The following is a 21830-nucleotide window of genomic DNA, read 5'->3' as shown; positions in this document are numbered from 1 at the left end:
TGTCCACATCATTAATGAAGATGTTGAACAATTTGGGTCCAAGGACAGAGCCATGGGGGGACCCCACTGATCAGAAGACACTATGTTGAGTGACTTCCATCAATAACTACCCTCTGGGTCTGACCACAGAGCCAATTTCCCAGCCAGCGGATCGTGGTGGACCCAAGGCCACAATTGGCCAGTTTCACCAAGAGGTGATCATGGGATACCAGATCAAAGGCTTTTTTGAAGTCAAGATATATTACATCAATCTCTTCTCCCTTGTCCAGATGATAGGTCACCTGGTCGTAGAAGGAGATGAGATTGGTCAGGCAAGACCTACCTGCAACAAACCCGTGCTGGCTATCCCTTAGGATGTTGGCATCGGCCAGTCCATTAAGGACAGCCTCTTTAATAAACTTTTCAAAGATCTTCCCCGGGATAGAAGTCAGGCTGATGCTCAAAGCTAGTTGGAGTTTAGTTGCAGCCTTGGCTTTCCTGGTTTGCTCCCTGCAGGACCAGATCAGTGCAGAATAATCCTCCTTGGAGGTGAATCCCATCCTCCATCCTTTGTAGGCCTTTCTTTTTAGCCTCAGGAGGTCTGCTAGATCCCTGGAGAGCCAGGGGGGCTGCTGTGCCCTCTTGCTGCCATATTGCCTCTTGCTACATATTTCGTCATATGTCTTAGAATTAAAGCACTGGATTCAGTAGGCCAGACCCTGATTTCACTTTGTGCTGGGGTAAAACAACTAGCTCCACTGAAATGTAAAACTTTTGTAAGTATGCTTAGTATTGGAGCCAATGCCTGCCAGAGAAGAGAGGCAGATTCCTAGTTGAAACACTTCTGAGCAGAAAGATACATCCTCACACATGTAAACCTTAGTGCAGGGTTTTATTCTAAAATACGGCTAGATAAATGTGGCCTCTCTTAGGCAACACATCTGGATCTTCTGTGTTTAAAGTCAGATCACCTCACTCTGGGGACAAAAAGGAGTTTTCCTTTCGTTTCTCTCCTGTTTGTGCTGCAGTCAGTAGCCCTGAGAGCGGTGGTGCTCTTCCACCTGGCAGGCCAGCAGCAGAATTGTTTGCTGAATTCCACTGGCACAGCGCATTGCAATGCATGGGAGGGCACTGGTGTTCCTGGGAAAATAAGCTGAAGTGCGGTTACACAGGTGTCAGTGAGGGCTTAATTTGGCCAGCAGAAACCTTATTACAGGTAAGAATGCACACAATGGCAAGGCACAACAGTAGCTTATATCTTGGATTGCTTTTTCAGGGCCAGCAATATGGAGGGAAGCCCCTCTTTTTGTTTAACACAAGCGTATGCTACACAAGTCCCACACGACGCTTTCAGGAGCACGCTCAGAGGGTAGAATCTATGCAGAGCTGACAAAGTGGCTGAGAAGCTGGGATTCTAAGGGTTCAAGTGATATAAAGCTTTGCTTTCTAGGTCTAGTGGTTCCTGGGATAGCAGCTGCTGTGATCATCATTTCAGAAGTGCAAACAAAGCAGAATAAAATACAAACTCACAGCCAGCTTTCCCATCTAGCCCTGTGGAGTTTACTACCATATATCAGAATTTGAATCTAACATTGGCCCCAATATACAGGGGGAGATAATTCTCTCATGGGTCAGGGATGGTGGATGCAGAATGCCTGAGCTCTAAACAGTGACTGTACTTGGCATGCCCTGGAAATATCAAAAACAGTAAAGCTATTAAAAATCTATAAATATTTCCTCCCCCTGCAACTCTCTACTTTTTTCCTTTGTTCCCCCTGTGTTCTTTGTCCCCCCCCCAAATGCAGACACACAGTCATGCACCAGTCATATAAAATGTTACATTTAAATCGCATGCTTATTCAGGATCTATGCAGACTCTTACTTGTGAAACCTCTGAGGCTTTTTCTGTCAGCTGCAGGCTAGTACCTGACCAACACTTATCATAGGGTTATGAGTTGGAGCTCCATGTTGAGCAAGAAACATCTTTTTTTACTTAGGGATGTAGCTCCATGGTAGAGGACTATAGGAAAGAAGGGGACCTTGCAAGGTCATTTAATCTAGTCTCCTGCTCAAGGCAAAATCATCCTTGGCTAAATCATCCCAGTTTTCTAATCTGCTCTTGAAAATGCCCAGGGATGGAGATTTTTTAATTTCTCTAGGCAGACTGTTCCAATGCTTGACCACTCTCGTAGGCAGAAAGTTCTTCCTGATGGCCAACCTACATTTCCTCTACTGCAACTTGAGGCCATTGCTCCTACTCCTGTCCCCTACTGCCACAGAAAACAATCGATCTCCATCCTCTCTGTAATCACCCTTCAGGTATTTGAAGACTGTTGTCAAACTCTCCTCAGTCTTCTCTTCTCCAGATTAAATAGCCCTAGTTCCTTCAGTCTGTCCTCGTAAATCATGCTTCCCAGGCCTCGAATAACTTTTGTCAGTCTCTGCTGGACTCTTTCCACATCCTTAAAGTGTGGAGCTCAATACTGGGTACAGCACTCCAAGTGAGGCCTCACCACATAAGAACCAGTGCTGAATAAAATAAAAGAATCACTTCCCTTGATTTGCAACAGACACTTCCGTTAATCCAGTATGCTGTTGTCTTTTTTGCAGCAGGAGCATATTGTTGGCTCATTCAGTTTATGGTCAGCTGTAATCCCCAGGTCTTTTTCCATAGTATTGCAGCCTAGCCAATTGTTCCCCAGTCATATTTGTGCATGCATTTATTCCGTCCCCAGTGTATCTGGTTGATTGCGGACAATTTTTCCAGTCTCTCCAGGTAATTCTGGATCCTACCCCTGCCCTCCAGAGTGTCTGCACCTCCACCCAACTTGGTGTCATCCACAAGTTTGCTAAGTGTGCACTCTATCCCATCATCTAAATCATTAATGAAGATGTTAAACAATACTGGACCTAGGACAGACCCCTGGGGAGCCCCACTTGATACCTCCTCCCAACTGGACATTGAGCCATTGAGGACTACTCATTGAGCACGATGATCCAACCAGTTATGTATCCACCTTATAGTACTTCTGTCTAGTCTGTGTTTCCATAGCTTGTTATGCTGTGCATATATGAGGTCCAGGTTCAGTCCCCAGCATTTCCAGTTTCTTTATTAGAGCCGGGGCAGCCATGCTACAGCATGAGTGCCACAAGTGGCACAGGCAGCTTCTGTGTGGCATACATGGTAGATCTGTGGGGAGGGGAGGATAGGCAGCACAGCAGCTGATAGGGCAGGAAGCAGAAAGCACTGCAGGACATTGGGCAGGGAGCACAGAGTTGGGAGCAGAAAGCAGAGAAGCAGATTGGGCAAGGGAAGGGGATCACAGTGAAACTTAGGTTGTGGGGCTAATTTGTGCAATGCCTGCCAAAAAAGGTTGATCCCCACTGGTCTAGAGATATCATGGATGACAGAGACAATCCACTGTGTACAGGGAATTGGGCTAGGTGACCTCTCAAGGTCTCTTCCACCCTATTTCCCTATGAGTCTGTAAGGAAAAAAATCCTTCCACAGCTTTCCTGCCCAGTTGTTAAAGAGTTCTGAAACTAGGAGGTAATTATGAAGTAGCATGGGGTTTTATTTTTCTTCAGTGAGATGAGATGAGTGTTCCCTGTCTGCATGACCTCCCAGATTGGTGCAAGAGGCCTCTAGCAACAAGAAAAGTGGCTTCTGCAGGTAGAGGAACATTCCCTGAATGACAGTCAATGCAGCCAAGGTCAAGTGGAGCCTCATTGCTCCTAGTAATCAACACTAGCATATCAGATGTCCTTCAGGTTTTCTCATTGAGAGCCCTTATGCCCAGATAAGATGGATTCTCCTACAGCTGCCACATAGCATTCACAGGACACAGCACAGCCCTCCCAATAGGAAACAATCATCCATTAATGTGAGGTGACCTCGGTGATCTTCTCTGTCTCATTACTACTGGTTGCATAACAGTGATCATCTATGTGTCTTGTTTCAGAATCAAAAGGTGGGCAGGTGCTAGGAAGCAGGGTTGGGGGTAAAGAATGAGGGAAGGAAGGATCCTAGCTGGTCCTGGGTTGTCGTTTCATGGGGTATGGTCCATGCTTTGAATATTCACAGGGCCTGATTTTGCTTTCAGTTATGCTGGTGCAAGTCAGAAATGAGTTGCATTCACATCCACTGAGTTAAACTGATGTAACCTCCATGTATGCAGTGATAGGGCTCACTAACAAAAGTTTGCACAGCACTTGGGAGATGCAGAACACTAGGCAAGCACTGGGAGTTGTGCACAGTATACATAAAGCTCCCAACAGTCTGCATTTCCCCCCACCCTGAGCATGTGAGTTAATTTTCTTCAGTGTTTTTAGACACAAAGAAGCACTTGAGAATCAGGCAATCTTGTCCTCAGGAATTACCTTGGCCAGTTTTGGCCAATGTACTACAAGAGAAAGAGGAGAAAGGGCATAGTCCCAATTCTTCACCCAGGAGCTATTATGGCTTGTTCCTCCCACAGGGAAAACAGCAGGAATCCTCAGAGGCAACTGTGGCTAATGCAGGATGAATTCCCCTTGTGTTGGCTCCTTTGGCCTTTACTCCCTCACTGCCACCTTCCTAAGGAGCCTAGATATATAAATACTAGCATTAGGCAGTCTTTATGTCCTAAGCCTCAGAGCTGGGACCAGCCACAGCCCTTGCAGACTGCCCCCTTGCCACTTCCCTGGCCTTTTGTCGTAAAGTTATTCCATGTCCCTATAGATACTAGAAGGCTAAGATTGAAGTAACATACAGTTATGTGGGGGATGCTGGTTAATCCCATATGCTGCATCCAGTGCACCAGGAGCATTCCAGTTGGTAAACTGCAGGATAACACGGCTTTTCCTGTATTAGACTGCTGTTCAATGCCCCTGCCTGTGCAGGATTGTTCCCATATAAATCATAGCTTTTGTAACCTGGTTAATCTTGGACAGTCTCAGGCTGACTAAGCAGCACAGACTCTGGGCCTCAATTCAGATATGCTTTATTCAGCTTCCTACAAAGAGCATGAATGCTACAGGTCCCAGGGGCTTAATCATTCCAGGGCCTTTGAATTGAACTTGGGGCACTGCAAGACTCATAGTATCCCCAGTGGGAGAACGCTATCTACAGGGAAGCCCATGTCCTTGCACTTTGGCCCATTTCTGCTTCCACACAACCAGTCTGTCCTCATCTGCTGCTACCCTGGGGCACATCCCCACATGCAGGGGTGTGTGCCTACAGTGGCAAAAAAAGTAGCAGCATAAATTTTTGCAGCTACTTTTTGCCACCATGCATGCCCTTGCACGTGTGCTTTGGTGCAGGGCAAAGTGCCCCACTTCAGGAAAACTACCATTTCCCCACTCCTCCCAGCTCCCAGCGTGCTGGAGGAGCCAGGGTGGAAATAGAGGAGGGGAAACGTTCTGGCCAGCAGCCAGGGCATCTCCTGGGAGAACCGAGCTTCAGTGTCTGCTGGCGCACACTCCTGTGGCGTGCGCTGTGCTGCCTTTTTTTTTTTTTTTGGCTTTTTTTTTTTCCAGTGGGGGTTTTTTTGCCCCCATTAATGTGCCAAATATGTGATTTATGGTACCACAAAGAGGTTTGCAGCACCACAAACTGCACTTGCCTGCACATCTGGATCCGGCCCTGGAGTCCGTATTCAGTACGGATACAGACACAGCAGAAACGTTAATGTGCCACAAGGTGTAATGGCTTTCCTGTGAATGCCCTGTGAGAAATGGTTCTTTCGCCCATCTCCCAGCATGTGTGCAGGTCCTCAGACTGATGACGTTCTCTCCGTGTGTCAGGGCTGGGGGTGCAGGATGCTTGAGTTTGGTACATGGGATGTCCAGTCTTCATATGTATTCTAAGGGGACAGTTGTCTCCTGTATGAGAACATCCTGGACCCAAGTAGCCTCTGAGCCAGCACTTCTTGTTATAGATACAGCCAGTTCCTGTGCCCTGCATCTGAAGTAAAACTGCCTCTTGGATTCTCTGTCACATGCAGTTGAATTCCCTCCCTCTTGTTCCTTTATTCTGCTAAACCCCTTACTGCCATGTGAAATCTTGTCTCAAAATATTGAGATCTTATTTTATAGAGGCCTAGTGCGAACCCTGTGCAGCCCATGCCACTTAGCAGTGTCTTGTCAGAGACATTCTGCAAAAATAAAAAATAGTCCCTGCTAACACCTGAACCAGTCTCTCCTCATTTGAAGATTGATGCCTTATGTGGGAAATGTACTTTTTAAAGTGTTGATCGTTATGTCCTACTTTTTACTTGTGTCAAGGAGAAAAGCAGCATCGCAGTCGGACAAGCCAGCTGACAAAAAGGAAGAGGAAAGCCAAAATGTAAGTGAAGTGTTTACCATTGTTATATGCTTGTGAACATAAAGGGGGGGGATGAGGGGTCTCTTGATCTAGCCAACAGGTTGCAGCCCCTGAAAGCCTGAAGTGTGATATCTGCATGTACCATCTCATGACAAGTAAATGCTGGTTTGCTGCTGCTGCTGTACATTCAGGCAGCCACAGGCTAAATTCATTTGCTTCAAAACTTCACAGTACGAATATCCTAGAAATCAGAATCTCCTTATTCACAGATACAGCATTGTCCAAATCATTTCCATGGATGTCTCTTCACATTGTCCTCACAAAAGTGTCTTCAGAGTAAAAGAGCCCTGCCCATCCCTTGCCTCACCCAGAATATTTGTGCTGCTTCAAATGCACGGCCTACGGTGTAACGATTCCAGTATCTCCTCTCAGATGCAGTATACAGTCTTTGTTCAAACTTTTGACTTCCCAGATCACCAGACTTTAGCTGCGTTGAACGGTGTCATCATTTATGTATGATGCCTTTGGAAAGTGGTATACTGTCCTCACTGTAAAGCAAAGATCAAGTCACTCCAGATCACCAATTACATTTAAAGCTGGTTTCCCAGAGGGGGAGGGAAAGTGCTTTACCTACTAGGCTATTCAGGAGCCATAGCATATCTTAGTCATACTTTCTATACTATCAAGGGCACATATGTTTCAGTTTAATAGATTAAAATCAGTTGGGCAAGTGGGAAGGGCCAGTAGTTTTGATGCATTTTTGTTTTAGCCATTCTGGCCATATGCTGCACACATTCTCAGGAAGATGAAATGGGAGCTTCAGTCTGCTTATGAACCACGTTTTAGCAGGCTTATTTGGCAGAGCACATTTTAGGGAGCTGCTAAATAATATTGACATGTCAAGTACATTAGGTTGGGTTTTGCTCTGCTCCACTAGTGCTCAACATTTCAGCCATGTTTTGAAACTATTTATTCTGCTGCTTAGCTTGTAGGGTGGCAAATCTGAAAGTGCTGTCACCATAGTTAGCAGACAGATTGGACCAAATCCTGCTCTTAGTTACGTCTGTGTAATTCCACTGAAATGAGTGGAAATACATGAGGATAGGGGACTAAAATCTTGTTTTGTGTTTTCTAGTCAGGCTCAATTTTCACAGTACAGACCATTCCTAAACTTGGGGACTGATTAGCTCCTAAGATAGGGGGTGGTAGCAGGCACCTTTGTCAGAAGTTTGAATCCAGCCTGAGTGGTGAGGTGAATGTAGTAAGTGTTTGAGACATGGAGGTAGGAATTGGTTACCAGTTGCTGCCCACTCAGTGACCCATGTTGGTGGGCTCAGTTCCTGGTGGAAAAACAGCTACATGAAAAGCTACCTTGCTTGTACAGAGACCAACATCTAAATGAACACATGAGCATGACATAACTTCAGCAGTCCAGGACTGTTCTGTATTGGTATGAAGCATGGCCTGATGCCATCCATGCTGCGACCGATCACTGGCTAAAAGAAGAATGTTGTGCTCCAGAACTGCTGGTTCAGCGCTGTTCACAGGAACACAAGTTCCCTTTAAAACTGTGGAGCCAAAAATGAAGGACTGTTTTCTTTTTCTTGTTTAGGAAGATGCTAGCACCTCGCCTTTGCCTGTTACACGAGGTCCCAGCCAGCCGCAGAATTCTTCAGGTACTTAATGTAATTATTCATGTTGTTCATCAGTATCATCGTCCAGGGCAGACATCTTGCCATTGGGATGCGAGGTCACTGTCCCAGCTCTGAGTAAAGGGGCATTCCTCACAGAATTGTTCCAAGTCAGTTTGGTTTCAAATCTATTTGGAGTCGTATGTCTGTAGTGGGAATTTGAGTAAAAGGAAGGTGAATGTAAATTTCTTTCCCAGGGCCAGATAAAAAACAGAAGAGCCAGTCTCCTTATCTTTATCCAGAAGGCAGTGGGAATTAGGCACCTTAAATGCCTTTGAGGATCTGTGCCTTGGTTCATCAGATGATGTTTGTCTGCAGACAGGAGTAACAATGAAAAGGTTTCCGAGTGAAATGCATACGCACCCCTTTGCCATTCCTGTTTTAGAAAGCTGAAGCCTCCTCTAGCACCAGCCAGGAGGGCCGTTGAGAGTAGGGGGGACCCTAACCCTGCTGCCAGGATTTTGACACTACATCCCAAATCCCCTTTCCCTCCCCTCTCTCCCCCTCAACCCAGCAGAGAGGTAAGGTGGGATAGAGATGAAGGGCCTGGCTCCAGTGGGAGTCTCAGGAATTGGCTTAGGTCTGCTGGAAGGTGGGGTTGAAATGAGTCCATCTCTGGGTCTGGCAAGGGCAGGTGGATGGATTCCCAGTGGGTACCCACCAGTGCCCCAAGACCCAGAGTGGAGGCTGGCAGCTGGGCACCAAGCAGGCTGTTCACCCCTTCTCCCTCTCACCCTCTCTGTCTCCCTCTCCCATCCAGATGTAACAAAAAGTGCAATGCTCCCAAGTAGTACGTCATGGAAAGAGGTGCTGGTTTAGGTTTCAGCTGCCTGTAGAATGTTTCTAAGGGCTTATACATGTGCCCAGCTGGCCCTGGGAAACTGCTAGGACTCTGATCATAAATGAAAGCAAGAGACTCCAAATAACAAATCAGCTGCAAGCTGTGCAGAGACTGCCATGCAGCAGTTCTGGGCCTCATGAGAACTAAAAGGAATGGAAGAGGCGGCAGTGAAATGAGCATGTAATGAGTCCTTTGTGATCTGCAATCCTGCATCACTTCTGAACACAGAAGCCAGGCTGTCTGCTGCTTTTTCAGTAAGGAGGAAAGATCAGATAGGAAGGCATCATATAGATGAGGTTAGGGGGCTTATTGCTTCTCAAGATGCTGAGCCCAGTAACTGCCTGGAGTTGCATGACAATAAATTGGCCTGTAGTCGGGTATTCATGAACGATTATAAAATTCATATCCTAAATGTCTCAGGGCAAGAAAATCCTGACAGTTTTGGTATCTGATTTTGTGATCATATATAATGGGTTCTGTAATACAGCCCATAGTTAATAAATCCTCTGTAGTGATGTGCATAGCTGTGATTGGGCTGTCTTTTCTGAGCTATCCATGTCCTTTACAAGGAAAATCTTTTGTGCTTTTGAGACATAACCTAGGCATACGCCTCACATGGTATATTTATGCCTCATGTCAGACCAATCAGCAGAATCTCCCTAGCAGGGAAAGTTTGCTGGATAGTTTCTCAGACAGATTCTCCACCTTTTGCATTTTGTAGAACACTTTATAAGTTCAGGGACCTCTGGTGGAGGCTTCAGCTCAGTAACTAGGGTGACCATAAGTCCTGGCTTGGCCAGGACAGTCCCGGATTTCGTAGGCTGCCCCAGCCAGTTGGTGAAAATTCAAACAAAAGCCCCAGATTGACACTTCCCCCTCTGTACTGCCCACCCTGGCTCCTCCTGAGCAGTGGCTGGAGGTGCAGGGGTGGGAGGAGACTGGGCTGGGAACCACTCCTCCTGCCTGAGGCCAAAATTGGGCAGGGTGGAGGGAAAGCACTGCTGTGAGCATGTCTGCTCACACGTGTGTTCACCTGTTTGCAGCCCAGCAGAGTCAGGACCAGGGAGCAGCTGCTGCAGCAGGGCTTCCTCAGGGGGTGGGGAAACAGGATGCTTTGTACCCCTGCCATGAAGAGGGTGGGGGTCCCTCCTCCCCTGCCCACCCAGCTGCTGGGGAGCCATGTTTGGGGGTGTGGTTCTGGGCTCTGCCCTGGGACTGCCGCCTCAGCTGGCCCCATCCTATCTAGGCCCACTGTCCCTGCTGCCACCAAGTACATGTGTGTGTGTGCATGCATTGCAGGGAGGGTGGCAGGGGGCCGAGCTGGAGAGAAGGAGGGAGGGAAAGAGAGAGAGGAGTGAGTGGAGGGTTGCAGAGGCAGTGCGGGTGAGGAGGGAGCAGAAGGGGGCGGGGAAGAAGTGGTCTGATAGAGGCAAGAGGAAACTGAACCATGATGGTCAAGTAGCCACACCAGGCATGGTGCGCACACATGCCGACACAGCAGCCTGGATCCACAGCAGCTGCACACAGAGACACACACATACACAGATACATGCACACGTTGCACTAACACTTCCCACGGAATAGATCTACTTTCTTCCGGCAACAGGCTCCAGCTCAGCCCTCCTCCTCCTCCTCCTCCTCCTGATCTCTTGCCCCGCTGACCCCCAGCCACCTGTTTTTGTGGCCTTGCTCACCCCATTTCCCCAAGGGCAGTCCCTCTGTCATCCCCCACCGCTGCTGCTAGCCAGTGGGGAGAAGGAACAGCCTGGTGGGGGTTGGGGGGGCAGTGTCCCAGATTTCCTCAAAAATAATATGGTCACCCTATCAGTAACCCATTTCCTGGGTCCTTTGTGTGTTATCATTGCAGCCCACTGTCCCAGTTTAGAGAATAGGCCCTTTATTGCTTTTTGTCTTTCTAGAACTTAACATTTAAAGTAGAAATGAATAAATAAATGAATTAATAAAACCGTATGTACTGTATTTCTGTAAACTGTATGCTTTGTTTCTAACGGGGATTATTTTTTTATTAAACAAAATTCACATAGTTTTTAAGCACTTAATTATTTAGCATTAAGTAAAAAATACAGAGCTTTGTGATCTTCATCTAAGCACATTTTGCTACTATTCTGTCATTACTATTCATTATTGTTAGCTTCCAGGAGCTCCTTCATATATATCTCTGGAGCACATGTTCCTAACATTCAATTAAACCAAAGGTAGAAAAAAAAACAATTTAAAGTTTTTGTTGTGCAAAGAAAAAAAATCAGGATAAGATATCACAATTCTTCATGCTTACTTTACAGAACCGGGGAAAAAGCCATGGGAAAGAAGCAATTCTGTTGAAAAGCCTGTATCTTCATTACTCTCTAGGTGAGCTGCCCTGGTTGCTTTATAGGTCAGCTGCAAGGTCTGGACTGTAATCGCACTATCATTATAACGTACTCAATTCACGTCTTATTTCATTCCATTGCCATAGAAATCCGTCAGTGACGAAGAGTCCAGATGTTAAGAGCCCAGTACAATCTCAGCCACCTTTTAGGTACCGAAAAATGCTCTGGCATCTTAACTATCTCAGCTTGTCCTTTGAAAAATCATGTCATCCTGCATTCAGCACTAACATTCTGTCGTTATTGTCATCTGTACTCATCCTGTTGTGATTTGCTTATCTGCTGCTTTATATATTCTGAGCCAGGTATTTGTCTCAGTGGGGTTATGCAGATATAAGTGGGACTAGAATTTGGCAGGCCTAATATCAAAGGGAGCAGATGCTAGAGCAGTGAACTGCTCTGTGAATATAGCCTTGAGCCCCGATTCAGGTAGGGGCAGGTTGGAGTCATTGGGACCTGAGCACATACTTTAAGGTCAGCGGTCACTCGTGCTTTCATGAATCAGGGCCCTACTCTTGTTCCTGGCATTGGCTGGGAGCATATGCTGTGCCCTGGGAAGGGCAAGAACCTAGAGGTTCTCTTTATTGAGTTCCAGCAGGACTTGCAGGATGGTCCTTTCTGAAAGGAGAAGCCTTCATTTCCCAATACCAGAGGGAGTCCAGAAGCAGAGCCTGTATGAGGGGCCTGTCTGCAGCCAGGCGATGGAGGTTATTTCTCCATCTCTGCAACTGCAGCATAGAGAGAGGAAGAAGGAAACTGAATGTGGCAGAGGGTTTAGAGGATTCTGCTGCTAACCCTGTGAAAACCCCAAGCCAGGGAGGGTACTAACAAATACAGAAACAGGCTGTAAAGCAAAGTAGTCTACAGCAGCGCTCCAGCAAACAAAGCCCAATGGTCAAATTATGGGCCTAACACACAGTGTCAATCGCACATATTTAAAGAAAAGGAGAAATCAGCTGGCATGGAAAAAGCTGCTTTCCAGCCCTTGGCCAAAAATAGCTTGTTAGGATGGTAGAGATCTCTGGCAACAAGTAGGATATCGCTGCTATTATAGATTTCATAGACATTACGAGCTCAAGATCATTGAGTCCAGCCCCTCAATTATTCAATACAAAAATCTGTGCCTTCTTTTATACCAAGTTGTTTCATATCACAGGGCTAATAATCCACAGAAAGAGAAATGGGCAGCAGCCAATGCCTGTGCATACTTAGAGCTGTATTAAAGACCAATCCTGCCCAAAGTTTCACTGGCTTATGTGGAGATGCACAAGTATAACTGAAGGCAAATTTGGCCTCTTTTATCTGTCCCAAAGCTTCCAGGCAATGGATGTCCGTGTACATGTAGCAGTGTTTAGTAGATCAAGATTATCATGGTATTGCCCATCCTTGCAAAAACTTAGAAAAAGCTGGTAAAGCACTGGGTCCATTTAGCAAGGGGGACTCTATTTTATTCTAGTTCTAGTATGTGGAATTGCACTGACGGTTCACTCATTTGTCTACTGCATGCAAGGCATTTCCCCAAGTACTCAGTGTTTTACCATAATTCAAGTTGAACCAGCACAGGCTGCTTTTGTAAAACCCATCCCTAGCTTTGCTTAGAGCTCACTTGAATAGCATAACTAACCAACTCTACCAACCCAAAAGGACCTGATCATAGCTCCTTCTCAGGCACAAGTCTCAGTGAAGCCAGTCCTGCCTAAGCCAAAAACTGAGAAGAGAGAGAGGGCTCCAGTGGACAGAACATAAATTTTTCAGGATGCAGGGCCCAGGAACACAGCTTGTTAGCACATGGGCTCTGCCTAACCAAGAGTAGGGTGCCCTTGCATTCGCTAGTACATTTAGGAGAAGCAAGTTTCACTTTTAAATGTTACCCTCACCTTAGCAGCTGGTGAAGGCATCTGCAGTCAGAAGAGTGGATATTTATGAAAAAAAAATTTGAGCGTGGAGGACACCACTTTCCAATACTTGAACTGCAGTCCATCCTGCCACCTGCCTCCTTCCCCACACCCCACTTCCCGGCACAGTAACATCCCAAAACATTAACCATCAAGACTGTGCAGTAACGTAGCTGTGAAACTATCTAGCTTCATTTTACTGATCAAGGAATTGTTGGATACAGAAGGTTTCACTGAGTCTTTATCCTCTGCTGCATTTCAGTGTTAGGAAAGCAGATCTTTTGATGTGTAGTGGTGTAAGGGAGCAGCTTTGCAAAATCTTCCAGAGTGACTCAAGAGGGAGCAGTGGAACATTAGAAAGATTAACTTTATTTCAGAGCTGGATGGTGCAGTTTTTCTGTTTGCTGACTGCTGGTAGCAGGGATCAGTTGTGTTGGCAAAAAATTGATTTGCTGCTTTATCCTTTGTCTCCCTCTCTCAAGGATGAAGCCAGTAAGCAGCAGCAATGATGTGGCTATGGATGCCTTAGATTTTGATCGAATGAAACAGGTGAGTGAGTGGGTCTTGGGAATCTTATGGAGTATTTTGACAATTCCTTTCTTTTATATATGAAGAACAGTTGTTTGGCCAACATGAAAACAGCAGCTAGGGATAAGGGTCATCCAGTTGCTACAGTGTATCTGGACTTCCAGAAAGCCTTGGACAAAGTCCCACATCAAAGACTTTTAATGAACTTGGATTGTTGCAGGATTCAAGGGCAGGTCTGCTTGTGGATCAGAAACTGACTTAGGCAGAAAACAGAGTGGGTATAAATGTTCAGTATTCAAAATGGAAACAAGTAAACCAGGAATCTCTGTTAGGACCAGTGCTGTGGGACAGTCAATAGTAAAGTGGCCAAGTTCGCAAAATGACATAAAATGATTCAGAGTGGCTAAGGACCCAGGCAGACTATGTAGAACTACAGAAGGATCTCACCAAATGGGCAACAAAATGGCAAATTAAATTCAGTGTTGATAAGTGCGAAGTAATGCACATGGGAAAAAATAACCTAAAAACTATATACACAATGACAGCTTCTACATTCAATTTTACCATGCAGGAAAGATCTTGCTGTCACTGGAGATAGTTTGCTAAAAACATCAGTTTAGATCTCAGCAGCAGTAAAAGAAGGCAAATAAAATGTTAGGAATTATTAAGAAGGGAATGATAAACAAAATGAAAAGTATTTTTATGTCCCATTGTAAATCTATGATCCGTCCATAGCTCAAATACTACGTGCAGTTTTGGTCCCCACACCTCAAAAAGGTGACAGAAGAAGTAAAAAAGGTACAAAGGAGAACATCAAGGATGACTGGGAGATGAGAGGGGCTTCCATGTGAAAAGACACTAAATAGGCTAGCACTTTTCAGCTGAGAAAGATATGCTTGAGGGGGGCATGGTGGAGGTTTACTAAATAGGAAATGGTATACAGAAAGCAAATAGGGGCTTATTATGTAGGATCTTTTCCAATACCAGAACCAGGGATTATGATATGCAGCTATTAAATCACGGGCTAAAAAATTAACAAAAATAAGGTTTTTTGCACGTGGCATGCATTTAACTTGCGGAAAGCAGCCTCTGAATCCAAACTTCCTCAATCTCTAAATACTTGAAATTGCAATGGGAGGAGTACGGTGTGGAAAATTTTGGACATACCTTGTTCACCTTCACCCTCAGCCTCTATTCTCTGCCACTTGTGAGACAGGATACTGGGCTAGGGTGGACCTACAGTCTGTCCTATTAAACAGGATTTTTGTGTTCAGCTTTGGTTTTTTTGGCTCTTATCTGTTTGGTCAAGCCCTGCAAGACCTCTGTTATGACTCTGAGTAAGGCAGAATGGATCATAGTGGCTCCTTGATGCTCAGAAGATGACAGTCGCATAGAGGGTAAAGTGTCTGTGCAGCAATGCTTCCCTGTTCTGTAATATATCACATCTAAGATCTCTTTCAATTTGACCTAGAGGAATATATTTATTTAGCTGCCACCAGCAATAGGCTTTTATCTCTATGTGGGCCAACCAAGAAAAGAGGACGTGAATCACTTAGGGCCAGATTTTATGTCATCTATTAGGTGCATAAATAAATTAGATGTTGAAGTAGATTTAGGCAGCTAAATGTGATTCTGTATCCACCTGCTTAAGTCCCTAAAAAGCTCTTAAAACAAAGGTAGGTCGTCCTCCTTCTCCTCACTGCTTTTGTGCCACTTCATTTTATGGGTTAGATGACAGTGTGTTATAAGAGTTACTGCATTAATGGATTTTCAAAACTTGAACGCGATGGAATGAATTGCACTTAGGCACCTAAGTCCACTTAGCCACTTTGTAGGTGGAATAAAGTCTGGCCTCTAGGGTGCTACAAGGCTTTTTCTTCTACAAGTTAAAAGGAAATTCTGATCAGATCACTTTTGTTTTCTCAGGAAATATTGGAGGAAGTTGTAAGAGAGTTACACAAAGTGAAAGAAGAGATAATTGATGGTAAGGAATGGAAAAAATAATTTATTTTTATCTTTTTATCCTGTGAAATTTCATTCATGTTCAAAACAAGACAGAACGAACTACAATGAATGCTTCAGGAAGTACCTCTAAGAGCTGCTTGGAAAAACTCTTTTCTTAAATATGCATTAGTTTAATGAAGATAAGAGTGGAGATACATGTAGGGAGATGTGACCATTCAAGGGCTGTGGTTCTCCTACAAATGCCCTCCTGGTCATGGAGCAATGAAGTGTGCCCCAGAAGTATAAGCACAGGCATTGTGTATGTGTCTGTTTTTTCTGAAAATACACTGCAGTTCTGACAACATATACATAGTGACATAAGATAACATACTGCAGTTCCCAGTTAAATCAATGGAAGCCTGAAAGCAAGAACAGGGAGCAAACTCTAAGTCGGAGGGGACACATTTTAAACCTGTTAGAACTACATAAGAAAATGTATGGAGAAAGGCTGGGGCCTAGGACTCTATCCTGCATTTACTTAATTTTCTCATTTTTTCTCAGCTACCATCCCACACTTCTGACCCTTTTGGTTTAATGGTGCAAAGCTCTCAGTCACCACCTTTGCATTTACTTAGTCATTCTGGGAGTAAATGATTGGTTAACCTTTCACTTTGGTTTTCTAGCCATAAGGCAGGAGTTGAGTAGAATCAGCACGACATAATGACTGCACAGTATCTGGAAGGTACTAAGGATGCTAAGAAGACTGGATCATTTCTAAATGTATCAAGGTCATGCAAGATGGAGAAAAAAGAGGACACCTGCACTGTCTTTGTTCTTAAACCCTTTTTATTAGCAGACTCAGCACACTTTGAAGCTTGCTGCTGCCTTGGATTTGCTTCATTTTAAAAGTCTTAATCTAAAAGAATATTCAATTTTAAATTTCTGGATTTTTTAGATTTCATCTGACACTGCACATTGGATTTGTCAGCCTTTTTTGTATTTTGTATTTGCTTATTTAAATGTATTACATTTCTTTTTAGTAGTAGGTAAGACAACATGTGAACCATCTGCTTTTAATAGATGACTTCAAAGTAATTTTATTAGTAGTCTGCAATGTAAATGAAGCCCCTTTGCCAACAGAAATGTATTGTGGCATCACCAGAAGAAACAGAGACACATCAGTTGTCAACTGACAAAAGTTTTTTGTGTCAGTTATCACAATATTAAACCGGTACGTCAGTGCACCACAGTATCTGTGTTCATATTGGTAATAAACTGTTTATCGTCCACATGGCCCTCTGCTGGTTTTGTTTATTAGCCTCTGCAGCTTCGTACTTTTGGTCTCCTGTGTCACTCCAGTAGGTTTTCCCTTGGCACCACTGAACACAATAGTAAGGCTGCCTCTTGACTACCAAAAAAAAGTCACGTAACATTTATTTTTAATATAAGGATCAGACAAGGCACATCACTGCTGCATTAGTCTGTCCTTAGACTACAACTACACCAAGTGCTTCAGGTTATATCTTGTCCCTCTCTGAACACTAGCTGTCAGTGCAAGCACTATAGCAGCTCTGCAGCAGATCCACAAGAGAGGGCTCAAGACTTGCCAGCCTCACCTGTCTCCTCCCCACTTTCTTACTCTGCCCAGGCACAAGCAGCCGTCTAGAAATACTGCCTACCAGTCTCCACTCAGAGTCCTTCATAGCCTTAGCAACTTCATCTGGTCAGAATACAGAGATTGTACAACAGTTTTTGAACTGCACTGCACTGTTTAAGCCTACCGCTCCTCTTAGACACCATAAGTCAGGGGTGGGCAAAATATGGCCCGCAGGCCCCAGCCTGCGACACCATTCTATCCAGCCTGCGGGACCCCTAAAAAATTTAGAAAATTAATATTTTTCTGCCTTTGGTTCCTGTAAAAAAATGACAGTAGGACCCAGGGGAAGCCCAGCAGGCTCCCACAACAGCAGGGGCTTCTGGCTTGGGACCATGTGGCTGCCTTGTGCTGGAACCGCAGGTGAGGGGGAAGGACGGGGGGACCCCAGGCAGGGAAGGAGCCCGGGCAAAAGCAGCCCAGGGAAGGGAAAGCAGTCCCTCACCCGCCCTGTGGCTGGCACCCTGCACTGCAGCCGCTTGCAGCCCATGCGGCGCTGCCTGTGCTGCCTCCAGACAGCTCTGCGGGGGCTGTGAGCAACTGCAGCAGGGAGCGACGGCCATGGGGCAGGTGAGGGGCCACTTTTTCCCGCACTCAGCACCAGTTTCTTCCCTGCCAGTGAGCAGGGGGTTGGGGTTGTGCGCTGCTCCCCGCCTGTACTGGGGGGCACTGGGTGTGAGTGGGCAGGGAGCCAGCGGAAGCACGGGACCCATACCGGTGTCCCGGGGCCAGTGCCAGCAGGACCCAGAGCAGGGTGGCAGGAACACGGGGTCCCGGCCAGCAGGGGCTCTATGGAGCTGGGCCAGCTCCCCCCTCGTCTCATTGGTGCAGCCCAGCCCAGATCCACAGACCCATGCTGGCCCTAGGACATTGGTCCCAAGATGGTGACCAGGGGGGCGGGGTACCTGTCAAGGGGCGGCCCTCAACAGCCTGCCAAAACTGGGTAAGCGACCCTCTGCTGGAAATAATTGTCCACCCCTGACATAAGTTCACCTCAGTCTTAGTCCTGTAATTTGTTCATTCCTGCTTGCCCTCACACTTTCTCCCTGCGGGACCTCCCTTTTACTCCCCCTGACAGTTTATGAAATCTCAAGTGCTGTGGCCTGTTCAGCACTAGGCTACTTGGCAATTGTAAAACAGTTTTGTCACCAGTCATACATGTTGACACTCTTCTAAATTCCCTGCTACTACTAACCTGTGACTGCCATGGGCATGGGCTCAGCGTTGGGGCCTTTTTTTAAATGCACAAATTGAAATGGGACTTTAAGGCTCATATTATCACACTGTAGCCTGCAGGAACACTAATGCAGGGCACTTGCCTTTTATCCTCAGAGCTGTGGCTGAAGTCCAAAAGTGCACACCCAGTCATACTTTGTAAAAATAATGGCCCATTCTTCCACAGTCTAACTACAATCTTGAGTTTCCACTTGACTTAGTTCAGCATAAGCTTTACAAGAGCAGAATCTGATATCATCTTCTACCATTGATAACTTTCTGTTGAAAGACAACTGTTTGAACTTGGTTATTAAATCTGTCAAACATTCTCCAGGACCAGTTACTATTGCTGCAGTGCTTCCTGCAGCCAGCTTTCAAAAAAAACTTTGTAGCCCTTCTGTTTTAGGCATGCAGTCCAGTGTGACCTTCCAGGTTTATAGAGCCTGTCTGGCTAAATAAATACCATTTGGAATAGCAGTAAACAGGCTCTTTCCAGAAAGGAAGCAAAAGCTGGCCAGTGGTACAACCTGGAAAGAACTGCCTAATCAACCAGAGCAGACAGCGCCTGCCTTGCAGTTCACCTTAAAATTTTCTTGGGGTTTCAGCACAAATAGCCCCACTCTCACCTCTTACTAAAGTCCATTTTTACCCAGCTGTCAAACACTACTTGCTGGAGTAAGAACTCCACCAAGCTGGTTATACTGTACATTTAGTTCTGTTCAAAGAATTACTATAGCCCACATGTAGATCCAAGTTGGTCTAAGAGTTTGACAGAAGCATCAACTCAGTTGAACACATACTGTTAAATAACTGGAGCCAGGCTTCTAGAACTGCCTTGAAAAGACTGTTCCTTGCATACAAACCAGCGGTAAAGCAGAAGGAATGTCGGAGATGACAAGGGGCGGTGATTCAAAATAGCTAACAGACACTCGACGTACTGATGGATGGATCGATTCCTCTGCTGAATCCTTGCTGACAAATACAATCTCTAGTTACACAACAGTGTAAAACACTGTATAGCCTGCACTACCTCTGCAAAGGTTACATCGGGACACAAGTAAGTTCTTCAGTGACCCTTAAGATGGCCAGTATTCATGCAACATTTAGAAACCGCTACGTCTCAGATATGCTAAACCATTAGTTTCCAGTATATGCTCTTCTAGTACCACCATTCTTCGCTTCCACTAGGTCTAGAAAAGCTGAGCCTTGTAACATGGTTCTGCTCTGCAGCGTAAACCAAAAGGATACCTTCTTTTCCAAAAGCTGTGCAGCCTGGCTGTCTTCTAGGTCTTAGAGACTATGGCCTATGGTACATGTACTTCTAGATTCTCCTGTTAGCCCTGCAGAACTAAATCGAATGAGCTGAATTGTTTGCTGGCTCACATTTAGCAGCACTGAGATTAAAGCGCAGGGAAGTTGCTTGGAAGATTTCTTTCCTTTAATTTGAAGAAGCTGATCTTGTATCACTGACCATGAACATGGAAATCCAGTGCTCACTTTCAAACCAGAAATCCACTAGAAGGAACAGATTTTTGCTGTTTTGCTTATCATGCATTGCAGTGGGCTCTAGTTATTTCACCTACTTTCACTTTCATTTTGGGGTCATTCCCCCACCTTCTCCTACATATGGTACATGACAGGAGTGCAGCTGTCCACCCAGTTGCAGAAACCAGAAACAAGGAATTTTAGCTGGAAGAGTACTGCAGGGATACAGCCAAGAAAGCAGGGACTTTGGCATGCATTCAACTGCTGTTTGCTTGCAATAATAGTATGCCAAATACCTGTTTGAAGAAAATTTCTCCAGTTCTCCAAAACCTATAACATTCTGCTTTATAAAAACAGGTCTCACTTGAATCTCAACAAAAATTCAGGACCTTAAATTAAGGGATATGTATTTTCTTGGGTTTTCCTTTGTTTTTTTTTGCTTTGTTGGGGGTTTTGTTTGTTTTTGATTGTGACCTAACAAGTTCCCAGATGACAGCAATGTTCAGGCACAGGCAACTGGTAGGGGAGGCACAGCGGGCCACATGCCCCCCAACTTGGTACCGTGCAGGATGGGGCAACTTTTTGCCGCGTGGGCCAGAGGCGTGTTGGGGGAGAGGGGGGAGCACTAAGCTGCAGCACAGAAGTATAGGAGTGGATATGGGGCTTTTGGCCCGCCCACAAATTGTCCCCATCCCCCCTACCCCAGACTCAGGAGGCAGCAGTCACCCCTGCATTCAGGAATACATGCATATGTAACGTGTTGTCAGGATAAGCACAAAAAAAATCCTTTAGTAAAAGTTACATTACACTAAAATTAATATTAATGCCTTTGGTTGCTTCATAACAACATTTCTTTGCCTATATAAAACCTGAAGGCATAAGAATGTTACTTCAGCTCTTTTCAGCAGTCTCTGAAAACTCAGTTTGGGAAATTAGGATCAAATTATTTATATTAATAAAAGGAAATGACACAAATCTATAGGTTTTCTCTTGCTAGTTTACATATTCTCTTAACTCTTGAGTAAGGGCCAATTGTGTCATCAAAAATGAAATCCCAGAGAACTCGAACCCAAGACTGGTGCTGAGGAAGGTTGTCATAGTATTCTGCTGCGATCTTCTTCACCTGAAAAGAAAAAGAAACCCATTTAGCCAAGCATTGCCAAGGCCAGTTTTGTTTTCTAGGTCAGTTTATGCTTCACTTCCTTGTAGCTTTAAAAGTAGCCTGAAAGACTTACCGTAGCACAAATCAAACTCCATCAGATCAAGACCCGCTGCAGTACTGAGAGCTGTTGCATTTTAGACAGCTAGTTCTTGTAGCACAAAGTGCCAAGCAGAAGTTCCAGCTTTGCCTTCTTTTACTCAACATGTACACATACAGTATTTTGCCCACTTCAACTACAAAGCACTCTGGCTACACACTTGATTGCACTAACAAAACCAAGTATTTCAACTGCAATATCTAGTGGGACTATTTCACAGGTTCACTATTTAAGGGCTACTGTGAGTGTCAAATCTAGTTTAGTTTTATACATGGACTTTGAGAACCAGAACAGTTTTAGTAAAAATTCAGGTCCATCTGAATCCAGCTGGAGCTTTGTTAGCTGTGTCGTGTCCCCAATGGGCTGATCTAGCTCCATCCTCAGAACTTCGAAGAACCTAAATCTGATCGTTGGATTTTGGTCCCTGACATTCAGCAGCCCCAACCTAGGATTTTCGGAGAAGGGAAGAGAGGGTCTCTGAATTGTCCTATTTTACCCTGAAGTAACAAGTACTGGCCAAGGCCAGGGAGAAACAGGTTAGCCTGTGGCATGTTAGGCTGCCCCAGTTTAAAACTTGGAACTCATGATGCAATCCCTCCCAAATTATCTAGCCCTGCCCTAACAATGGCAAGTTTACCCCCCCCCCCC

The 21830-nt window shown here is 45.2% G+C and overlaps 2 protein-coding genes across 6 annotated transcripts in view; one reads left to right on the top strand and one right to left on the bottom strand.

Annotated features, from left to right (window-relative positions):
- The window catches only part of EVL (Enah/Vasp-like), a 256440-nt gene extending 239450 nt beyond the window's left edge, over positions 1 to 16990 (top strand). For 2 of the 5 annotated variants that reach the window (XM_019518572.1, XM_019518574.1), the window contains exons 8-15: positions 2747 to 2755; positions 6244 to 6304; positions 7896 to 7959; positions 11119 to 11185; positions 11292 to 11354; positions 13580 to 13646; positions 15552 to 15609; positions 16253 to 16990. In XM_019518572.1, coding sequence (XP_019374117.1) covers positions 2747 to 2755; positions 6244 to 6304; positions 7896 to 7959; positions 11119 to 11185; positions 11292 to 11354; positions 13580 to 13646; positions 15552 to 15609; positions 16253 to 16290 — 427 coding nt within the window. In that variant the 3' untranslated portion in view covers positions 16291 to 16990. The remainder of the gene's footprint in view (positions 1 to 2746; positions 2756 to 6243; positions 6305 to 7895; positions 7960 to 11118; positions 11186 to 11291; positions 11355 to 13579; positions 13647 to 15551; positions 15610 to 16252) is intronic. The other 3 variants (XM_019518575.1, XM_019518573.1, XM_019518576.1) reach the window with 3 other exon arrangements.
- Positions 16991 to 20472: 3482 nt separating this feature from the next.
- DEGS2 (delta 4-desaturase, sphingolipid 2) overlaps positions 20473 to 21830 on the bottom strand; it is a 25998-nt gene continuing 24640 nt past the window's right edge. The window contains exon 3 of the mRNA XM_019518571.1: positions 20473 to 21046. Within this exon, the coding sequence (XP_019374116.1) occupies positions 20900 to 21046 (147 nt within the window). The 3' untranslated portion in view covers positions 20473 to 20899. The remainder of the gene's footprint in view (positions 21047 to 21830) is intronic.

The sequence above is a fragment of the Gavialis gangeticus genome, unplaced genomic scaffold, assembly GCF_001723915.1.
Source record: "Gavialis gangeticus isolate Ggan-Ray unplaced genomic scaffold, GavGan_comp1, whole genome shotgun sequence".
NCBI lineage: Eukaryota > Metazoa > Chordata > Crocodylia > Gavialidae > Gavialis > Gavialis gangeticus.
This window is presented reverse-complemented; position numbering and strand designations above follow the sequence as displayed.